The 17,356-nt window shown below is 38.8% G+C and overlaps 2 protein-coding genes across 3 annotated transcripts in view; one reads left to right on the top strand and one right to left on the bottom strand.

Annotated features, from left to right (window-relative positions):
* Positions 1–17,356, top strand: part of LOC310738371 (ciliary microtubule-associated protein 2-like) — a 365,395-nt gene that overhangs the window by 321,459 nt on the left and 26,580 nt on the right. The window lies entirely within an intron of this gene.
* The window catches only part of plpp3 (phospholipid phosphatase 3), a 34,146-nt gene continuing 21,034 nt past the window's right edge, over positions 4,245–17,356 (bottom strand). For both annotated transcript variants that reach the window (XM_083563355.1, XM_083563356.1), the window contains exons 5-6: positions 11,913–12,089; positions 4,245–6,450 (exon numbers count right to left, since the gene is read on the bottom strand). In XM_083563355.1, the coding sequence (XP_083419481.1) occupies positions 6,322–6,450; positions 11,913–12,089 (306 nt within the window). In that variant the 3' untranslated portion in view covers positions 4,245–6,321. The remainder of the gene's footprint in view (positions 6,451–11,912; positions 12,090–17,356) is intronic.

The raw sequence follows: 17,356 nt of genomic DNA, 5'->3' as shown, positions 1-17,356 counted from the left end.
CAAACTCAATTAGATTGTGTATAAAATGTCAGGTCTGACAGCCAGAACTACTCAAGCAGAGCTGTCCTTGTTGTGAATTATTCGCAAATATTTACTCGGATTTGCATTCTGCAGTTGGATTTGACGAAATCTTAAATGCAAAGGGACTAATATTTACTTTTTGTAGTCAGTTTAACTCTTCTACACGAACCACATATGGCAGTAAATTGGTGGAAAAGGAACAGGGTGAAGTGGAGGGGCTGTTCAGAATTGCAAAGACTCATGAACTGTGTTTCAGTAATGAATAATACAGACACACACCGTGTCTGCAGTTTTGTAGCTATATCATACTTCAGAATCAGAGCTGATATAAGAGTGATCTGCTTCTCCATGACACTTATTTGACTGTATACCTCCAAATGCTATATTTTTTTTATTTTATTTGACAAAGCAGCATTACACACTTTAGCATTACACAATTGGTCCGGGGGGAAATGAAGAGTTTGGGCATAAATCACCATTCATGCATATATGTATAAAACTGTATGTCTTTTTTATCTATATTCATCTTTATGTCTAGTTTCCATAATTCAGACTAGTTGTCTGTACAGAGATAAACAGTTCCTACCTAAAAGAGCACAGGATTAATATACATCAAGCCTCATGTGTGGCAATGTCCCAACTACACATGATATACCTACCATACACGCCTCTGCTGACAGTCTCAAAAGTCAAGACTAAAATGAATGCCTTTGATGACTTGCAACATTATGGGTAAAAAGAAATGCAATGCTTAGTAGTCTGCCCATCACAAGAACAAGATCTGTGCAAATGATCAGCATGCACAGGGATGAAAACCACTTCGGCCTAATAGCCTTAACATTGAAATGTGACAGCTGTCGGATTGCAGGCTCAGCCAGCAAAGTCTCAGTGGTCAAAAAGTAAACACATGCCACATCACTATGCTATTTTTCAACCATTTCTCCCTATTTAGAGATGCACCCACTGACAACACTGCTTGAATTAGATTTTATAGTATGAGAATAAAAATTAATCATAGAATGACATAGAATGTCTCTTATCTATCTATGAAACCCAATGGAGTGCATGATACCTCTTGTATCTTTTATTGCACTTTTCTGGCCACAAACTTCAGAAAACTTATTATACGATTACAAAAATCAAACATGATTATTTGGCATATACATACACATACCAAATATGGTTTCTCTAATAATTTCAAGGATGAAGCATTAATGCTTTTTTTTTTTTTTTGGATTGGTTAAATCATTTACATAAATATCCAAAAGATCTATGTCAACATTTAAAACTTTTAATTAGTAAAAATGTCTAGAAACATTTATGGTAATCATGTATTTCAGGATCACTTATAAATACAATAAATATATTTTAACAATGTTTTCATTGTTACATTTGTACAACTGATTTTGGTTCTGAGTTTTGTATTATTGAGGAAACCCCAATCTTTAAATGTTTTAAATGTACATACTTACTAATTAAAATCCAATCAAAAACCTACTGTAACCCAAATAACTGAGACAACAAAAACTAGACCATCTGTACCTTTCACTATTCAATGGATGTTATTGGTTTACTTACTTATTACTCTATATACGGAGCCAACAGGAAACGATGTGATTAGTTTAAGTCTATATTTGCTCCACAGGATAATCCTGTGGAAATAAGCACTTGATTAATTCCAGTAAAAGCAGCCGACGCTGAAACATTTGCCGTGGCATTTTGAAAGGATTAGTGTAGCAAAATGGTGTACCATGAAAAATGTATTTGTGATCAAGTAAAATGCAGTGACACTTTCAAATAATGCACAAACTCTTCATAATTATCTCTTAAATAATGATACAGATATTGCTCAAATATAACATCAGGTGTACCTATAAGATTCTCATTAATCCTTTGTTATTTTGATTGTCCTGGGTTAGCTACCACCCTCCTTACCCACCCAACACACACAGGCACACACCCATCACTATAAATCCATCTCCCTTCCTCCCTGTCTTTCTCTTTTCTCTAGCATAGCTCTGAGGAATGCATTCCATTTCCCTAAAGGAAGTGAGGAACTGAGCCCTGCCCAGGGTCCCCCTCCTCTTTCTTGGTTACAGTGAACTGAAAAGCCCCTGTGAGCCACGGACCCCCTTCCTGCAGGTTCCACCCTTGAGCTGGCCTCATTCCCATATCTGCCACAGCTGGACAGTTTCTCCCCCAACCACAGTGCCCCCCTTGTCCCTGGATGAATTTTTTCACTCTACTGTATATGTGGTCCTACTGTATGCCAACACTTCTATTTCCCCAAAGTCCAAGTGCCCTCCTGTGCAGTCATTCAGCCCAGGCCCAGTAGCTTTTAGTTTGCTCAAATAGTTCATTTGAATGTGGGGTTTTCTATAAGTGGACTACAAATATTAGACAGTGCTATTATATATAATTTATACTGTATATTGAGTATCCAGATCTCCAAAGAGAGTTTTGAAAATCTTCATTAAATTCATGCTCACAAGTGCTGGGTGTCAAGGACAAACTTCAAGATTCAATCCTGCAGGTCAGTGTAACTGATTCTGTCAGAAGATAACAGCTGAAAAGAGAGATTTCAGCATAGTCTTGCAAGAGGGGGAGAAAAGAAAAAAAGAGAGAGAGAGAGAGAGAGAGAGAGAGAGAGAGAGAGAGAGAGAGTGAGTGAGTGAGTGAGAGAGAGAGAGAGAGAGAGAGAGAGAGAGAGAGAGAGAGAGAGAGAGAGAGAGAAAGAGAGAGAGAGAGAGAGAGAGAGAGAGAGAGAGAGAGAGAAAATGGTCCTCATGTGTCAAGAGGAATGGATATATAGATTTTGAGTGTTGATATAGTCGCCCTAAGCAGAAATCCAGACCTGCTAAATAGATGTGATGAAAAGAATGTTTTCCTCTCTCTCTCTCTCTCTCTCTCTCTCTCTCTCTCTCTCTCTCTCTCTCTCTCTCTCTCTCTCTCTCTCACACACACACACACACACACACACACACACAGACACACACACACACACAGTTTTTTTCTCTTCAACAGTGTTTTTCTCATGACAGTCAACACTGTTTTACAACTCAAACCTGAAACAACAAACTTTTTATATAATTTTTTTTTATACCAATACACAAATTCACAGTCAACTGTGAAACATGATGGAACAACAATATCCCTAAATAAGCTTATTTTTTTCCCCCATTTACAGACATGTTACAAACTAATCAAATATTTGGCTTATTATTTAGATGTATATTATATTATTCTGGCTATTTATTGCAACATTTTATTTATTCAAGAACTTTCCACTGTCACAGCAGAAAAAATCCAAGTAGCCATTATTTATTTATCTATTTGTGACTTAATAAAATTTGGATTAAACCCTTGGAATTTACATGACCATCCAGACAAGCTAACAACTATAAGATAATCAAAAATATGTACAACTGTGATAATAGTAGGTTATTATTTTTACCACTGGAACAAAATGAACAAAACACAGACCCCCTGTTGATGCTTCAAAGAATCCACTTTGAGCACCACCAAACTAGACTTTACTGGCCTAGACATTATTACTGCATTTACTATATACAGACATGCCAGTCTCTGTAAGTAGAAGAGGCAGAGAATAATAACTTCTATCACCCTTTTTCTAAGCACCAATATGGTTTCCATAACAAGCATACACACTCTGACTTATAAGCATGTCTTTTCTCATGGTCTCCTTCCTATACACAGGCAGTGCCAGCTTTTCTCCACACACTTGAGCCAAACATGGTGGCAGTGCCAGCCTGCTTCTTCAGAACTGCTCCAGATGCCACCACTATGATCTATCTGTACCTTCGTTTTTGCCAAGACCTCAAGCTCAACCCTGGCACACTTGTGCTCTTGGCTGCAGTTTTTTTTAACACACATTTATGACTCACCATGGTCCTGTGTCCAATGTTTTGTGCTTGATCGGTTCTTACATCTATCCCGGGGATACTGTAGGTTATAGAGGTGTAAACAGATAAAAAAATTTTTTTTTTATCCCAGCCCCTTTCTGTAACAAATCTGAAAGCAAATTTACTGCAACAAGTCAGACACACTGTCTTTAAAACTGCCCTCAGAGACCATAACACTGGTAGCCACACACTCTGTAGCACACTGCCAAAAACAGTGAAGTCATGCACTCTTTCAAAGTGTGTTACGCTAGAGTGAACATTAACACCCTTATTACTTAAACAATCACGTAATACTTTCTGTTCATAATAAGCATTTTTTTTTATTTCATAACACATGTATTAGATCTAGGTACATTTAGCAGAAAAAAATTGCTATTATTTCTTTTGTACAAAACAATGAGACAATACAAAAATATTAATAGTGAAATTTGATACATTTTTGTAGGTGTAGTTCTTTAAAAAACTTAATATGACAAATCTACAATAGTTTAGTAAGCTAAATACAGAAAAAAATTGTCAATCAATGCTTGGTGAAGCAGCAATTTGTAAATAACACAGGTCATGACACTGTTTTTCTTTATAGTGGATATATCTAAATATGTTCAGAAATAATATTTTACATAGTTAATTTTAGTGATCTATACATTATTTATATATTTTAAAGAGAGAGAGAGAGAGAGAGAGAGAGAGAGAGAGAGAGAGAGAGAGAGAGAGAGAGAGAGAGAAAACAGTTTGCTGAAATGATAGGACGGACTAGACAACATGAGGGATGTGCAACTTGTTTAGAGTCTGGGTGGCATTGTGTCGATAATACACTATACTGGTATGTAAACTAATCTGGCAGCACTGTACATGTGTTAGTGAGAACAGTAGACTTTGTTTTAAGATAAGAAAAGGCCCAAGAGGCATTTAAAGAAAATAAATCCACAGTTTTCTTCCATTTTTTTTCTTCACATGGTAACAGTCTTCTGCACAGAGGCAGGGACTATGTGCAGGAACACAGTGAGACACACACATACACAGAATCTCACTCATACTGTACACACTTACACACACACAAACACACTTACACACACACACACAAAATGTGGCACTGAGTGTGGTGGAACCCCACACCTTAAAAATGTTGGGTTGGATGGGAGTTCTGGCAGGCAATTTCATTAACACCATCCCTGGCTATTAATACAGTTGGCACTGCTGTTGAGTGATTATGTGCTTGGAAGGGAGAAAAATCAATACCAGCCAGCAGAAGAGACTCGTTCACCCATCCAAAAATGAAATGTGCCAAGCCCGTGCAGTCGATTGGACTCGACCTGCCTGCCTGCATCCCATCTTTCCCAGCACAAGTCACACCCACTGGAGGCAGATGCATGGCTCTGCCATGCTTTCTTACCTGGGTGGCCATCATTTTTTTATTCACTATTTCACTATTAAAATTGGACTACCTTTTGTTATCTACAGCCCATTCCCCCCATCCCTTCCCTTAAAACCCCACTAAAATGCAACATCCCTTAGAGCTTGGCCTCTGTGTGGATAGCTTTAGACAGCCAGGATAGGTCTAGTGCTAAGGAGTGTCAGCATATCATAATGATATGTGTAGTTCACTAGATTCTACAGGACCCCCACATACCACAGTGTAAGAGTTCAACTGGTATTTATTCTAACACTAAACCTCATCGAGAGTCCTCAGAGCTAAACCGCCCAGATAGCGAGTGGTGACGTTTTTTTTTTTTATAATGATCGAATATAGTGCTATAAGTTATTATTTCTTTATTTTGTTAATATATCTGTGCTAGTAACTTTGCAGGTAATAAAGTATCATTCCTAACTAAGGAATTTGTTGTCTTATACTGGCAAAAGGCCTTGGAGACAAGAGAGGAAAAGGGGTTATAATATAAAGAGTAAGAGAGAGGGAGAAAGAGAGAGCAGGTGTCACATGACCAGTCACACTTACAATCTTCATTCATTTTCCATGCATCCATTCATTCATTAGTACTTGTTTTGCTTTCCTTCTGCCCCATTATTAATGTGGCCCTTTTATTCTTTCTGCATTTAACTCCATTGAGAGTTATATGCCCATTTAGTCTCTGCTGCTTTAGGAACAAACTCCCAAAAATAATTGACTTTTCTTATGATTGTTTAGCATTCATAAATTGGGCTCAAATAAGAAACAGCAAGGTTTGTAAAAGTACAAAAATAGTCTCAATAGTAAAAAAAAAAAAAAAAGTCTCTGTCTCCTGCCTCTACATTCTACTGTCAGATGAGAGAAAGAGAGAGCAGCAGCTAAAATGCTGCTTCTCTTTATTCACAGGTGGCTCTTCAGGTTCTTCAAACGGTATGATGGAATTCTAGGGATGCTGCCTCCCATGTTCTCCTCTCACACCATGTTGTGATGGTTGTTCCTGTCTATGATGTCAGTTGAGGGTAGGAGTTCTTTCTTGATGGGTGAAGGTGGAGGACTGACGGTCTTGTCTTTGGGCTTAAATAGGTCCGACACATAGAAGACCTACAGAAGAGACAAAAGAAAACAAAAGTATTGTTAAAATAAAGCCTAAAGCGACCACAAGCTGTACCCATATAAAGCAGCAATCCTAAATATAACGTGTACATGTTGTTAGGTATTAGTCACTAAATAGTGAAATTATATATAATTTTTATGAGTCAAAACTTAGTTCAGATGGGGCTTTAAAAAAAAAAAAAACGTTATTAGCTTATGACCTCAGCAGCTCGAACGTAGCTACTTCCTTCTCTGAGCTCATACTCTGATAATCACTGTCCAACCACAACAGTCTTTCAAAATCACTGAGTCACAAGGAAAGACAAAATGCCTCCACTTATTTCCCTGGGCCTCCTTGAAGCAAGTGAAGTCTGAGTGAACCATGTGTAAGAGGTGTTGAGGAAAGGAGAAGATATCGCCTGCCAGCCATGAACGATGATATCACTGGTGTAACAGGAAAATAGGGGGGGAATAATAGTTGTGCATGTGGCAGCAAGCCAAGCACTTCCAGAAGGATACTTAAGGAGTCTTGAAGGTCAAACCAGTGATCTAATTTCCCACCTGGACTGGCTTATAAGGCCAAATGGAGTATGAATGTCTGATATTTGGGCTTGGAAAAGTCCAGATGATTTAGTGCTTCTGGCAGAGCTGATGTAAAGATGAAGCCAACACACTCTCGCAATTCACAAAAGCCAGTTTACAGTACACGATGTTAAAAGTATACATTTCTGCAATTTCAACATAGTTTATGAAAGGTTACGGTTGAGGTGAGAGCGATGTGCAACATGGTTTTGTGTTTTTTTCTGACTCAATTTGCATCAAATCCAACTAAAGCATTACTTTTTTACTAGATTTCTTTCAACTGTACATGAGATAGAGTTAGATGAAGTGGCTTTCGTCACATTTAGTCATCCACACCCATGTATTTGACTAAATCCTGGGATCCAGATGAGTGAAATGTTAATAGCAGTAACAGATTCCAACAAGCCTGCCATTGCACACACGTGCACACACATAAAGTAGACAGAAACTGTATAATAGGAAATATATGCATAATTCAACTGGCAAGTTTTTTTTGTTTTTTCTTTACATTTCCTGTCATGCTATCAGTAATGCCACATCGTAGCAGGGAAATAGCAGAAGGGAAACATGGCACAGCTAAAAAAAGGATTTCCCTTTTTTTCCTATGACTTATATAAGCCTTCAACTGTTCCAGTTTTAGATTTTAAAAAGGGTACAGGTTTTGTCTGAGGGAGTGTTCCTTGCTATTATTTATAACAATGCGTCTTTTATAACAGTGGATAATTGAAACCAATATCCAATATCTTTGTCTGTCTCTTCACACACACAGAGAGTGCTTTGCCATAGTTTGAGTCTGCACACTTTAGAAAGGGCAGCCACGAAGATACAAATGTTCATGATTAGATCATGCCATTTTCTATGTGACCTTTAGACACAAGTACAAATGACATCAGAAAACTGGCACAAAAAGCCCCTCACTAATTGTATGTGTATGCCATTATTCCGCAAAAGAGTACACATGATAGTAATGAGCTCATGAGTATATAATAGCTCTGTGGCAGACGAGCCATTCTATTACACAAAAGACTAACACTATGACCTCTGTCCTCTGACCCTAAGCAGTAATGAAGCTTCATCATGGAGGGAGTGCTTCCTGTGGCGAGACCCTTCCATGTGAAAGTGTTCTTCCTCTGTACTGTTAGCCCATTGTGTTCGAAATGCCTCATCAGCAACAGGAACCAGTGTGGCTTGTGTGTATTTACATGTAAGCATGCAGGAGTGTGTCTTTAATACTGTCTCAACGGAAACCTATTAATAGAGTGGAGAATGTACCCTATGCCTAATGCTTTTGTACACTATTTAAATATTAAAAAGCGTACTTACTGTATGTCTGGATAGTTTTAAACACTGAATAAGTTTGGAACTCAATCATGCTTTCAAGCCAACGATTTCAAAGATCACGTAGCCGTAAATGAGTTTTCCACTCATTCATCTGGCCGATTTGAAACACTAAGAAATGGTGCCTTAGTTTCTTTTCTTAGGAAAATGATGCTATATTACTCATAAGTACAGTTTTGTAAGCATTAATTCTCAGAAATTAAGGCTGTTTGGTTCCCAGTTTAGACTTTTTTTTTAACAAACAGCCAAGCGGGTTCAAAGAGAGAGGCCTATTTTCTATATTTGGATAATCAAATATGAATTAGAAATTTCATGCCGGTGAAATTCAACCATGCGGCAGTTAGAAGTGCAGACTTTATAGCATCTGAGTCACACACGGTCAGTCAGGAAGTACCTAAATTAATTGTAAACAATCTAAACATTGTGCCAGGGGGTGTTGGAAATAATTTTTTAGAAAGTGTATCTGCTAGAATATAAAAATATTTTGCATCTAATCTTTCTAACATACTTTGCAAGAGCGGAGTTTACAAAGACGGACAAAACTATTGAGCGTGGGAATAATGCTAATGATAAACTAATTGCGTGTGTGGTCTTCTTAGTGTTTAATTTGGACTGTATTTGTATGCATAGGAGTGTGAAAGTGCAGATGTGTAACGACTGTAAAGACAGCATCAGTGTTTGGAACATATTTATCCAGTGTTTAACTTGGGCCGACTTTAATAATGCTGTTAAAATTTCCTCAACTTTACATAAACAGACACATTATTTTTGGCTCTGCACTGCCTCCCCTGCCTATCATGGCTCAAAAGAGAGCTGTAAGTGTTGGAAAAAATACCAGACAAGCCAAAATAGGCAGACATATGGAAAAAGACGATAGGCTATCAGGATATCTACCTCTGCACACAGACCATTGGAGAAGAACTCTGTCTTAAACCCTTATCAGTGAAGGAACATGAGTCCGGAACACTGACCATGACCCTTAGCACTCTAGAGGAAAGCTGGGATACTGAAGGTCAGGAAGTGCAAAAAGGAGAGGAGGAGCATGTAGAGCGAGAGTGGAGAGATGGAGAGACGCAAAGAGGAAAAGGCATTTAATGCGTTCCCCTCCAGCTGTTTCCCCTCTACCATTAACATTCTGCAAGATGCACTTCTAAACTGAGGCATGACTGGTGTCTATGACAATCTCTTCTCTTCTTAGAAATTGGGTCAGCTTTGATAAAATCACATCATTCTGTGGGCAGAAGAGCAGAAGGATGTGATGGCCGTCTAAAGAAAGGTGACTTAAATGGGCTTTTGTCAGACAAAACATAAACCAGGCAGCCCTGGGCTCTTGTGAAAATAGCCCACAGTCTATAGACTCCATATTCATGTGTGTGTGTGTGTGTGTGTGTGTGTGTGTGTGTGTGTGTGTGTGTGTGTGTGTGTGCATATGCAAAACTTGAGGAGAATTTTGAGGAACTGAGGAGGATTTAGAGCTCCTTTATTGTTTATAGATGCAACCCAAGGAGATCCATGTCTGGAGTTTCCTTTCATCAAGCAAGGACCAGCGGATTGACGGTACTCTGAGTGTCAACTTCCGACTCCGTGTGCCATATGAGCTGATCCGAACTAATGAGGAGCAGACGTCAAGCCTGTCAGCAGCTCTGCACCACTGCCAAAGCTCACCAGAACACACCACTTAAAAGGCAGGACTCACCACTTCAAAGCCTGGCTCACCACTTTAAAGCCGGTTGATTTGGTATCAAATCAAGAATAAGAGATTTTTTTTTCTATACAAGCATCCTATCTATAAAAAAAAATTTATTTACTCAAGAATAAACACCAGCACAAACATATAGGATGGATGTAAACAAGGAGAAATGGTTGGCTTTGACATTTAGAATCTTCACGCCCTGATATGGTACAGAACAACCCAGCATGTGATTCTATAAAAACTTTTACATTAAACATTAGATCCTGGCTGTGTTTTCATTTGTTCAGCGGCCACGTGCACCGTATGTCCTTCCCATATGTTCCCACTGAACTCTTGTTAGAGATACTCTAATTGGGCTTCCAAAATGTTTGCAGATGTGTGCGTGTGAGTGCAGTGGAACAGGCAGAGGGAAAAGAGGGGAGTGGGAGAGATTCCAGTGCAAGGTCATAAAAAAAACGCACAGACGCCTTAATCTACAAGGCTGTGCTCTCACTCTTTCTTTTAACATGTTCTAGTGGTGCTCGGGTTGCCATAGATGTGCCCGTTATATATTATTTCATGAGAGTGAAGTTGACGAGCTTTATTTTAATAGACAAAATACTGTTGAAAGCGGTAGTTAAAAAGAAGGGAAAATCTGTAGGGAAAAAAAATTGTGTTTCTGTGGTACCAAAAAAAGGGGTTTTGAGTGCTTTTTTGCTCTATGAAAAAAGTTTTTTTTTTATAAAAGTGTTGCCTTTAGAAAGGATTTTATGTTTAGACAAATTTTCTGTGCTTTCTGGGTAATGTAGTTCAACACAAATGTGCCAGGATGTGCCAACCCCTGACAAACGACCTGGTACAATTACAGCAACAGAATAATTTGCCAGGATTTTGTAATCGCCAACTGGGTTTCTGTGAAAGCACTTTTCATTTAAATGCCACTAACAATTTCTATGTTTGTCTTTGGCCCCCTGTTCAGAGGCAATGTGAAGGCAGTTATGAGGTGGACAAAGTTAAGGATGATTTGGGGTTGTGGTGCTTCCGTGGCCTCGTGCCCTACTGGTTTCACCAATAATTAATGTTCTTATGTCTTAGCCTTTCTGAGCTGAAAAAAAATTATAATTTTGTTTACTGAGAAAAGGAGAAAGAAACAGACAAATAGGGGTTGAATAAAGGAGAGGGTATGTTCTGGGGAATGTACTGGTCTGTATCCAGTGGTTTGGTTTCCAGACTCCGAATAGTCTTCTGTCCTCACTTTGACATGAGGAGAAAAACAGCCAATGATAATGCAACTCTTGAATGCGCCTCATTGTGGCAAGTAAAAAGCTCACCACATGACACTTCCGGTGAATAAGAAGACAAAGAGAATTTTACGATAAAAGATTCTTATTGGGAATAGTATTTTGTAAAAAAAAAAAAACAGAAATAAAAAACAACAGAAAGAGAGTAAAGAGTCACAGAAACTCTCAGCACGTGGTTTGTGTTTGTGGGCATGACATCTGCTGTTAAGGCTGCCGAAGCAAACGGTGTCACTTTTTTCTCTTATATATTTAGTAATGCTATTTATATATATTTTAAAAAATTTACTTTTTATCCGATAACTCAATTAATCGATGGAATAATCGTTAGAATACTTGAATACTAAAATAATCGATAGCTACAGTTCTACTTGTCACATTATCTGCGTATGAATTTTACACTTACCTCTGCTATTTTGCCCAGGCATATGAAATGATATTGTAACTTGATATGCTGGTATTTGATACGCTGGATGTGATATGACATTTAATGAAAATCTTAGCAAGTATTAACCAACCAAAGTTCCATTGTTATGTCGTGATAAAAAATTATTGGATAACAGGCACAGGAGTGTACTTACTATGCAGTAGGCCACCAGCGCTCCTTGTACAAATCCAGCAAGCACGTCAGTGGGATGGTGCTTATGGTCTGAAACACGAGATAGGCCGGTGTAGAAGGCCATCATCAAAAGAGTGAACTGGACCAGTGGCCTTAGGAGACGAGCGCCACGCCACGTAAACCGAGACTGCAGATAGAACTGGAGGAAGAGACAGAGGGGAAAAACATTAAACATGGTTATATAGAGTATTGTATATTGTATGTATATATTGAATATTGTATATATTTTTTTGTTAGGTAGAGGAAAAACAGCAGTAAGGAACAATTCTTTCTACACAGCTTTACAAACAAAGAGGGGCAAACCCACACATATTCCAAACGAAAAAAATACTACACTATACTACAAACTGAACAATTAACACTCTTTCATGTACATAAAAATACTAAATAAGAATTTTTCTAAATGTAGCTTTGTAAGTGAAAATGTAGTTTTTCTGCATTTTTTCAAGCTTTTTCCTCAAGGTATATATATATATATCATAAACATTGGCCGGATTTTTCGCCATCATTTCTAGTCTCCTTGACCTAAATATCTTGAGACAGAATTTATCTTCTGGGAACAGGATGAAGAAAACACCAGTCATATGAGAGAGCAAGAAATGAGGAAGTAGCAGGTGGGGGGGGGGGGGTGTCAGTAAGTGGATGACGTAGTAGGGCGTTAAAAAGCCCCAACAGACGAATCTCACAGACGGGTCAGTGTGAACGGCATTCTTTTCCTGCATTCACCATCCAGACGCTGCACATTTTATCAGTGGCATAAAAAAAGGCTATTTCCTGTATGCAAGTCATGGAGCTGAACTGTTAACCAACTCCCATCACACCCACATCATCTCAGACAAGGAGTGAAGACCAAAGTGTCAGACAAAACAAACAATAGCACAGGAACATGAAAGATTGCCAGCTAAGGTGTGGACGAGGTCAGTTTTGTCTTCCTGAATGATTTGCCATTCACATCGCTGCCATTGTGTACCAGAAGGAAAGGATCCCTCCCTACGGATGTTTGGAAATGGAGTTTCCTTACCGCTTGTAGTTCTCTGGTGAGGTCAGGATGGGTGGAGCTCGCTAATCACCGTGGGCCAAATAGTAATCCATATGCTAAAAATGTTATTTTTGTTCATTTTCTTTATCTGTATAACGCATGAAAAGATTTCATTTCATTCACCAAACACAATACTAAATCGCTTTGCATACAGAAAACAACCCACAAGTCGGCTAATCTTCGGTTCCCAAACAGCTGCGATTGGGCCTGTATACTGGTAACTAACACACACTCAGCGTGTTGCAGACAGATTAATGTAATTGGCACTAAGCTATTATCCATTCATGTTATAGCATGAAATGGCCAAGCACATACAGTATTACAGCATGCTGACTCAGCAACTGGGAAAAAGCCTGGCTTTCTTGGACTGCTTTTCTTCCAAATGAAACACCTTCAACTTCCAACGGAAAGAAAATGCACCTTTTTACTAAAACAGAAAGAAAAACTGATTCTATGTATCGATTGCTGTTCAATATGAAACTCTTTTTTTTCAACTCAACAATCCGAGAACATCTTTTATTCCAGGAAAAGCAGCAAAAAGTGCTCCGTAAGCATTTATTGCTTTAAATGGTTCTACCTACTTTCATTAGAAACCCTGTCATTACCCATAAACACCAAATATCTCACAAACACCTAAATAAAGCATTCGAACAAATTCTCATGGAAATAAAAAACAATCCAAATAACTGCACCCTGTGCCGACTTTCGTCAGAGAGATTCAGTAGTGCAAGGTCATAAAACTGACAAAGCAAGGCATAAATTCAAAAAGTTTTACTTGTGATGGTTGAGAAGGCAATTCCTTTGTCATATGTACTGCAAAACAGCATGTTTAAACAATAGGGAACACTAGTAAACTTTACTGAAGATAAAACATTATTTTTTTACATGTAACATGATGGAAGAGATCTCATGTTCGCTATGTCTCTTAGATGCTAGTCCCTACTGGCTATCATTAAAAATGCTACACAATGCCTGGAATTTTCTTGAACATAAACAACTGACCACAAAAAAAACAAATCAACCAAACCCTTGGGATAGTACACACCATGAACAGATTAACATACAAACAAAGACGCAAAAATGTGACCTGTCTAACTACCACAAACCACATCTAATGTTAAAGCTGAACTTATAAAACTGTATGTCAAGCAACAACATCAAACAGCGCAATTAGCTAGGGAAAAAGTTGCTCCAGAAATGGTGCTAGGGAATAGTTAAGCAGATTTTAGCCTAGCAGAGTGACGCGTCTAGGCTTGGAGACGATCATTCTGGTACATTAAAGACTCAATGGTGATCGTGGAGCATCCCTGCAGGGTAACCTACAGTCTCTCTTTCTGCTGGTTGATAACAGAGTGTGCTTAAAGACACACTCATCCCAAGCTCAGATAGAGGCCCTTAGCTATCAAAGTTCTGATAATGTCAACGTGGCGAGGACACCAAGACACACATACACCCAGTGTTCCGGTCCCTTGATCTCCTAAAATCCATGAGGAGCTGGGTGTGGATGGAAGACAAAGTGTCATGATACTCTTATCCAAGGGTGTGGTGTAACACACATACAGAGACACACACACACACGAAGCTGAGACATAACACACTCGTCCAGGAGATAACATGCTTTGTCTTCCTTAGACTACTCTGTCTCGTACCATGCATGGATGCCCTGCAGGCAAGTGGATCGCACGATGAGATACACCATGTAAGGCATTAGAGGGCCAGTTGAGGGGGTCTGGAAGGCACAGTGGAAAAGAGAAAAGTGTATTTTTAAACGGTTAAAACTCCTTGGACTCCACGCATAACCATTAACAAGCCCTAAAGCCATACAGTAAATATTTGGACCTATTGGTGGAATTTTCCTTTCTATTTTGGTGAGAGCCTGTTAAATGGAAAAGCATGTAAAGGGAGTACATTTGCAAAAAGAGAGAGTGCGATTAAATCTGTTTTTCTAATAACATTATGCAATCAGTTTGTTTTGCTCGCTGATACAGGTCAGTCTGACTTTTCAGCCATGGTTCACCACATTTTCATCTAAGGTCAGCCTACCCATCAAGAAAGCAACACAATGAACCAGCATCTTCATTAATGTGACTCCAACACAGGAAGTGATGATCAAGAGCAATCACCTCAATGGCCATCTCTGCAATTTCACTCCTTCATCCAGCTATGACACTCTCTCTGACAGTCGCCAGTCATTTTTTAATACTCTACAAGTTGATGTGTCATTTTTCGGCACTACATGTAAGCTTTCTTCTGCCTCAAACCAGATCCCAAAAGTTGAGAAATCCCCAGAGACTGCTTTACCGAGTAAGCTATTGATCATCAGGCTGGTTATATGATGACGTGTAACGTTTCCTTTAAAAATTAGCATCGACAAAAATCGTGCCAGGAAAATGTTATTCTAACTGACAAGGTAAAAAAATTAACCTGGCAAGAATACAAAACAAACGCTAAGACATGTTAAGACAAAATGATTACATGCACTGCATTTCCTGTCACTCAGTTCATAGAAGAAATGGAAAAATATTCTGTGTGTGTTATAATACAGGTTTTTTTGTCGGATGGAAATTTCACTGGAAAGTAACACAGTCACGTGTCTTATGTACGACATGAGAAGAGATAATGGGGTTTTCAGACAGAGGGGATTTCTGCTTGTGTGAATAGCAGATGTAAATATGATGGAAAGAGTGACAGCAAAGGATGGAGTCATGTCTCCCATGGACTAAAAAACCAACAGCAGAGAAGGAAGAAATACAAGCTTGCTTATGATATGAAGTTATTCCCTACTGTCAACCTCTATCAACTTATCATTTTTTAGCTTCATCCATTCATTCATTTATCTTCAGTAAGCACTTTATTCTGATCAGGATCACATTGAATCCAGAGCCTATCCAAGGTGGGAAATGCATGAGACAGATTGTATCCTACTTTTTTGCTGATCACTGTATATAATTTTGGCTTAATGCTTTTTTATAATTTGTTCAACATACATACTACATACACCATTTCAGATTTACACTCACACTGTATTTAAACAAGGATTATATACATATATCATATATATGTATACATGTATATATATATATATATATATATATATATATATACATTTAAATATTATATATATATATATATATATATATATATATATACAGTGAGGAAAATAAGTATTTGAACACCCTGCTATTTTGCAAGTTCTCCCACTTAGAAATCATGGAGGGGTCTGAAATTGTCATCGTAGGTGCATGTCCACTGTGAGAGACATAATCTAAAAAAAAATATCCAGAAATCACAATGTATGATTTTTTAACAATTTATTTGTATGATACAGCTGCAAATAAGTATTTGAACACCTGAGAAAGTCAATGTTAATATTTGGTACAGTAGCCTTTGTTTGCAATTACAGAGGTCAAACGTTTCCTGTAGTTTTTCACCAGGTTTGCACACACTGCAGGAGGGATTTTGGCCCACTCCTCCACACAGATCTTCTCTAGATCAGTCAGGGTTCTGACCTGTCACTGAGAAACATGGAGTTTGAGCTCCCTCCAAAGATTCTCTATTGGGTTTAGGTCTGGAGACTGGCTAGGTCATGCCCGAACCTTGATATGCTTCTTACAGAGCCACTCCTTGGTTATCCTGGCTGTGTGCTTCAGGTCATTGTCATGTTGGAAGATCCAGCCTCGACCCATCTTCAATGCTCTAAATGAGGGAAGGAGGTTGTTCCCCAAAATCTCGCAATACATGGCCCCGGTCATCCTCTTCTTAATACAGTGCAGTCGCCCTGTCCCATGTGCAGAAAAACACCCCCAAAGCATGATGCTACCACCCCCATGCTTCACAGTAGGGATGGTGTTCTTGGGATGGTACTCATCATTCTTCTTCCTCCAAACACGTTTAGTGGAATTATGACCCAAAAGTTCTATTTTGGTCTCATCTGAGCACATGACTTTCTCCCATGACTCCTCTGGATCATCTAAATGGTCATTGACAAACTTAAAACGTGCCTGGACATGTGCTGGTTTAAGCAGGGGAACCTTCCGTGCCATGCATGATTTCAAACCATGACGTCTTAGTGTATTACCAACAGTAACCTTGGAAACAGTGGTCCCAGCTCTTTTCAGGTCATTGACCAGCTCCTCCCGTGTAGTTCTGGGCTGATTTCTCACCTTCCTTAGGATCATTGAGACCCCACGAGGTGAGATCTTGCATGGAGCCCCAGTCCGAGGGAGATTGATAGTCATGTTTAGCTTCTTCCATTTTCTAATGATTGCTCCAACAGTGGACCTTTTTTCACCAAGCTGCTTGGCAATTTCCCCGTAGCCCTTTCCAGCCTTGTGGAGGTGTACAATTTTGTCTCTAGTGTCTTTGGA

This window comes from Silurus aristotelis, assembly GCF_946808225.1.
Source record: "Silurus aristotelis genome assembly, chromosome: 15".
NCBI classification, from domain to species: domain Eukaryota; kingdom Metazoa; phylum Chordata; class Actinopteri; order Siluriformes; family Siluridae; genus Silurus; species Silurus aristotelis.
This window is presented reverse-complemented; position numbering and strand designations above follow the sequence as displayed.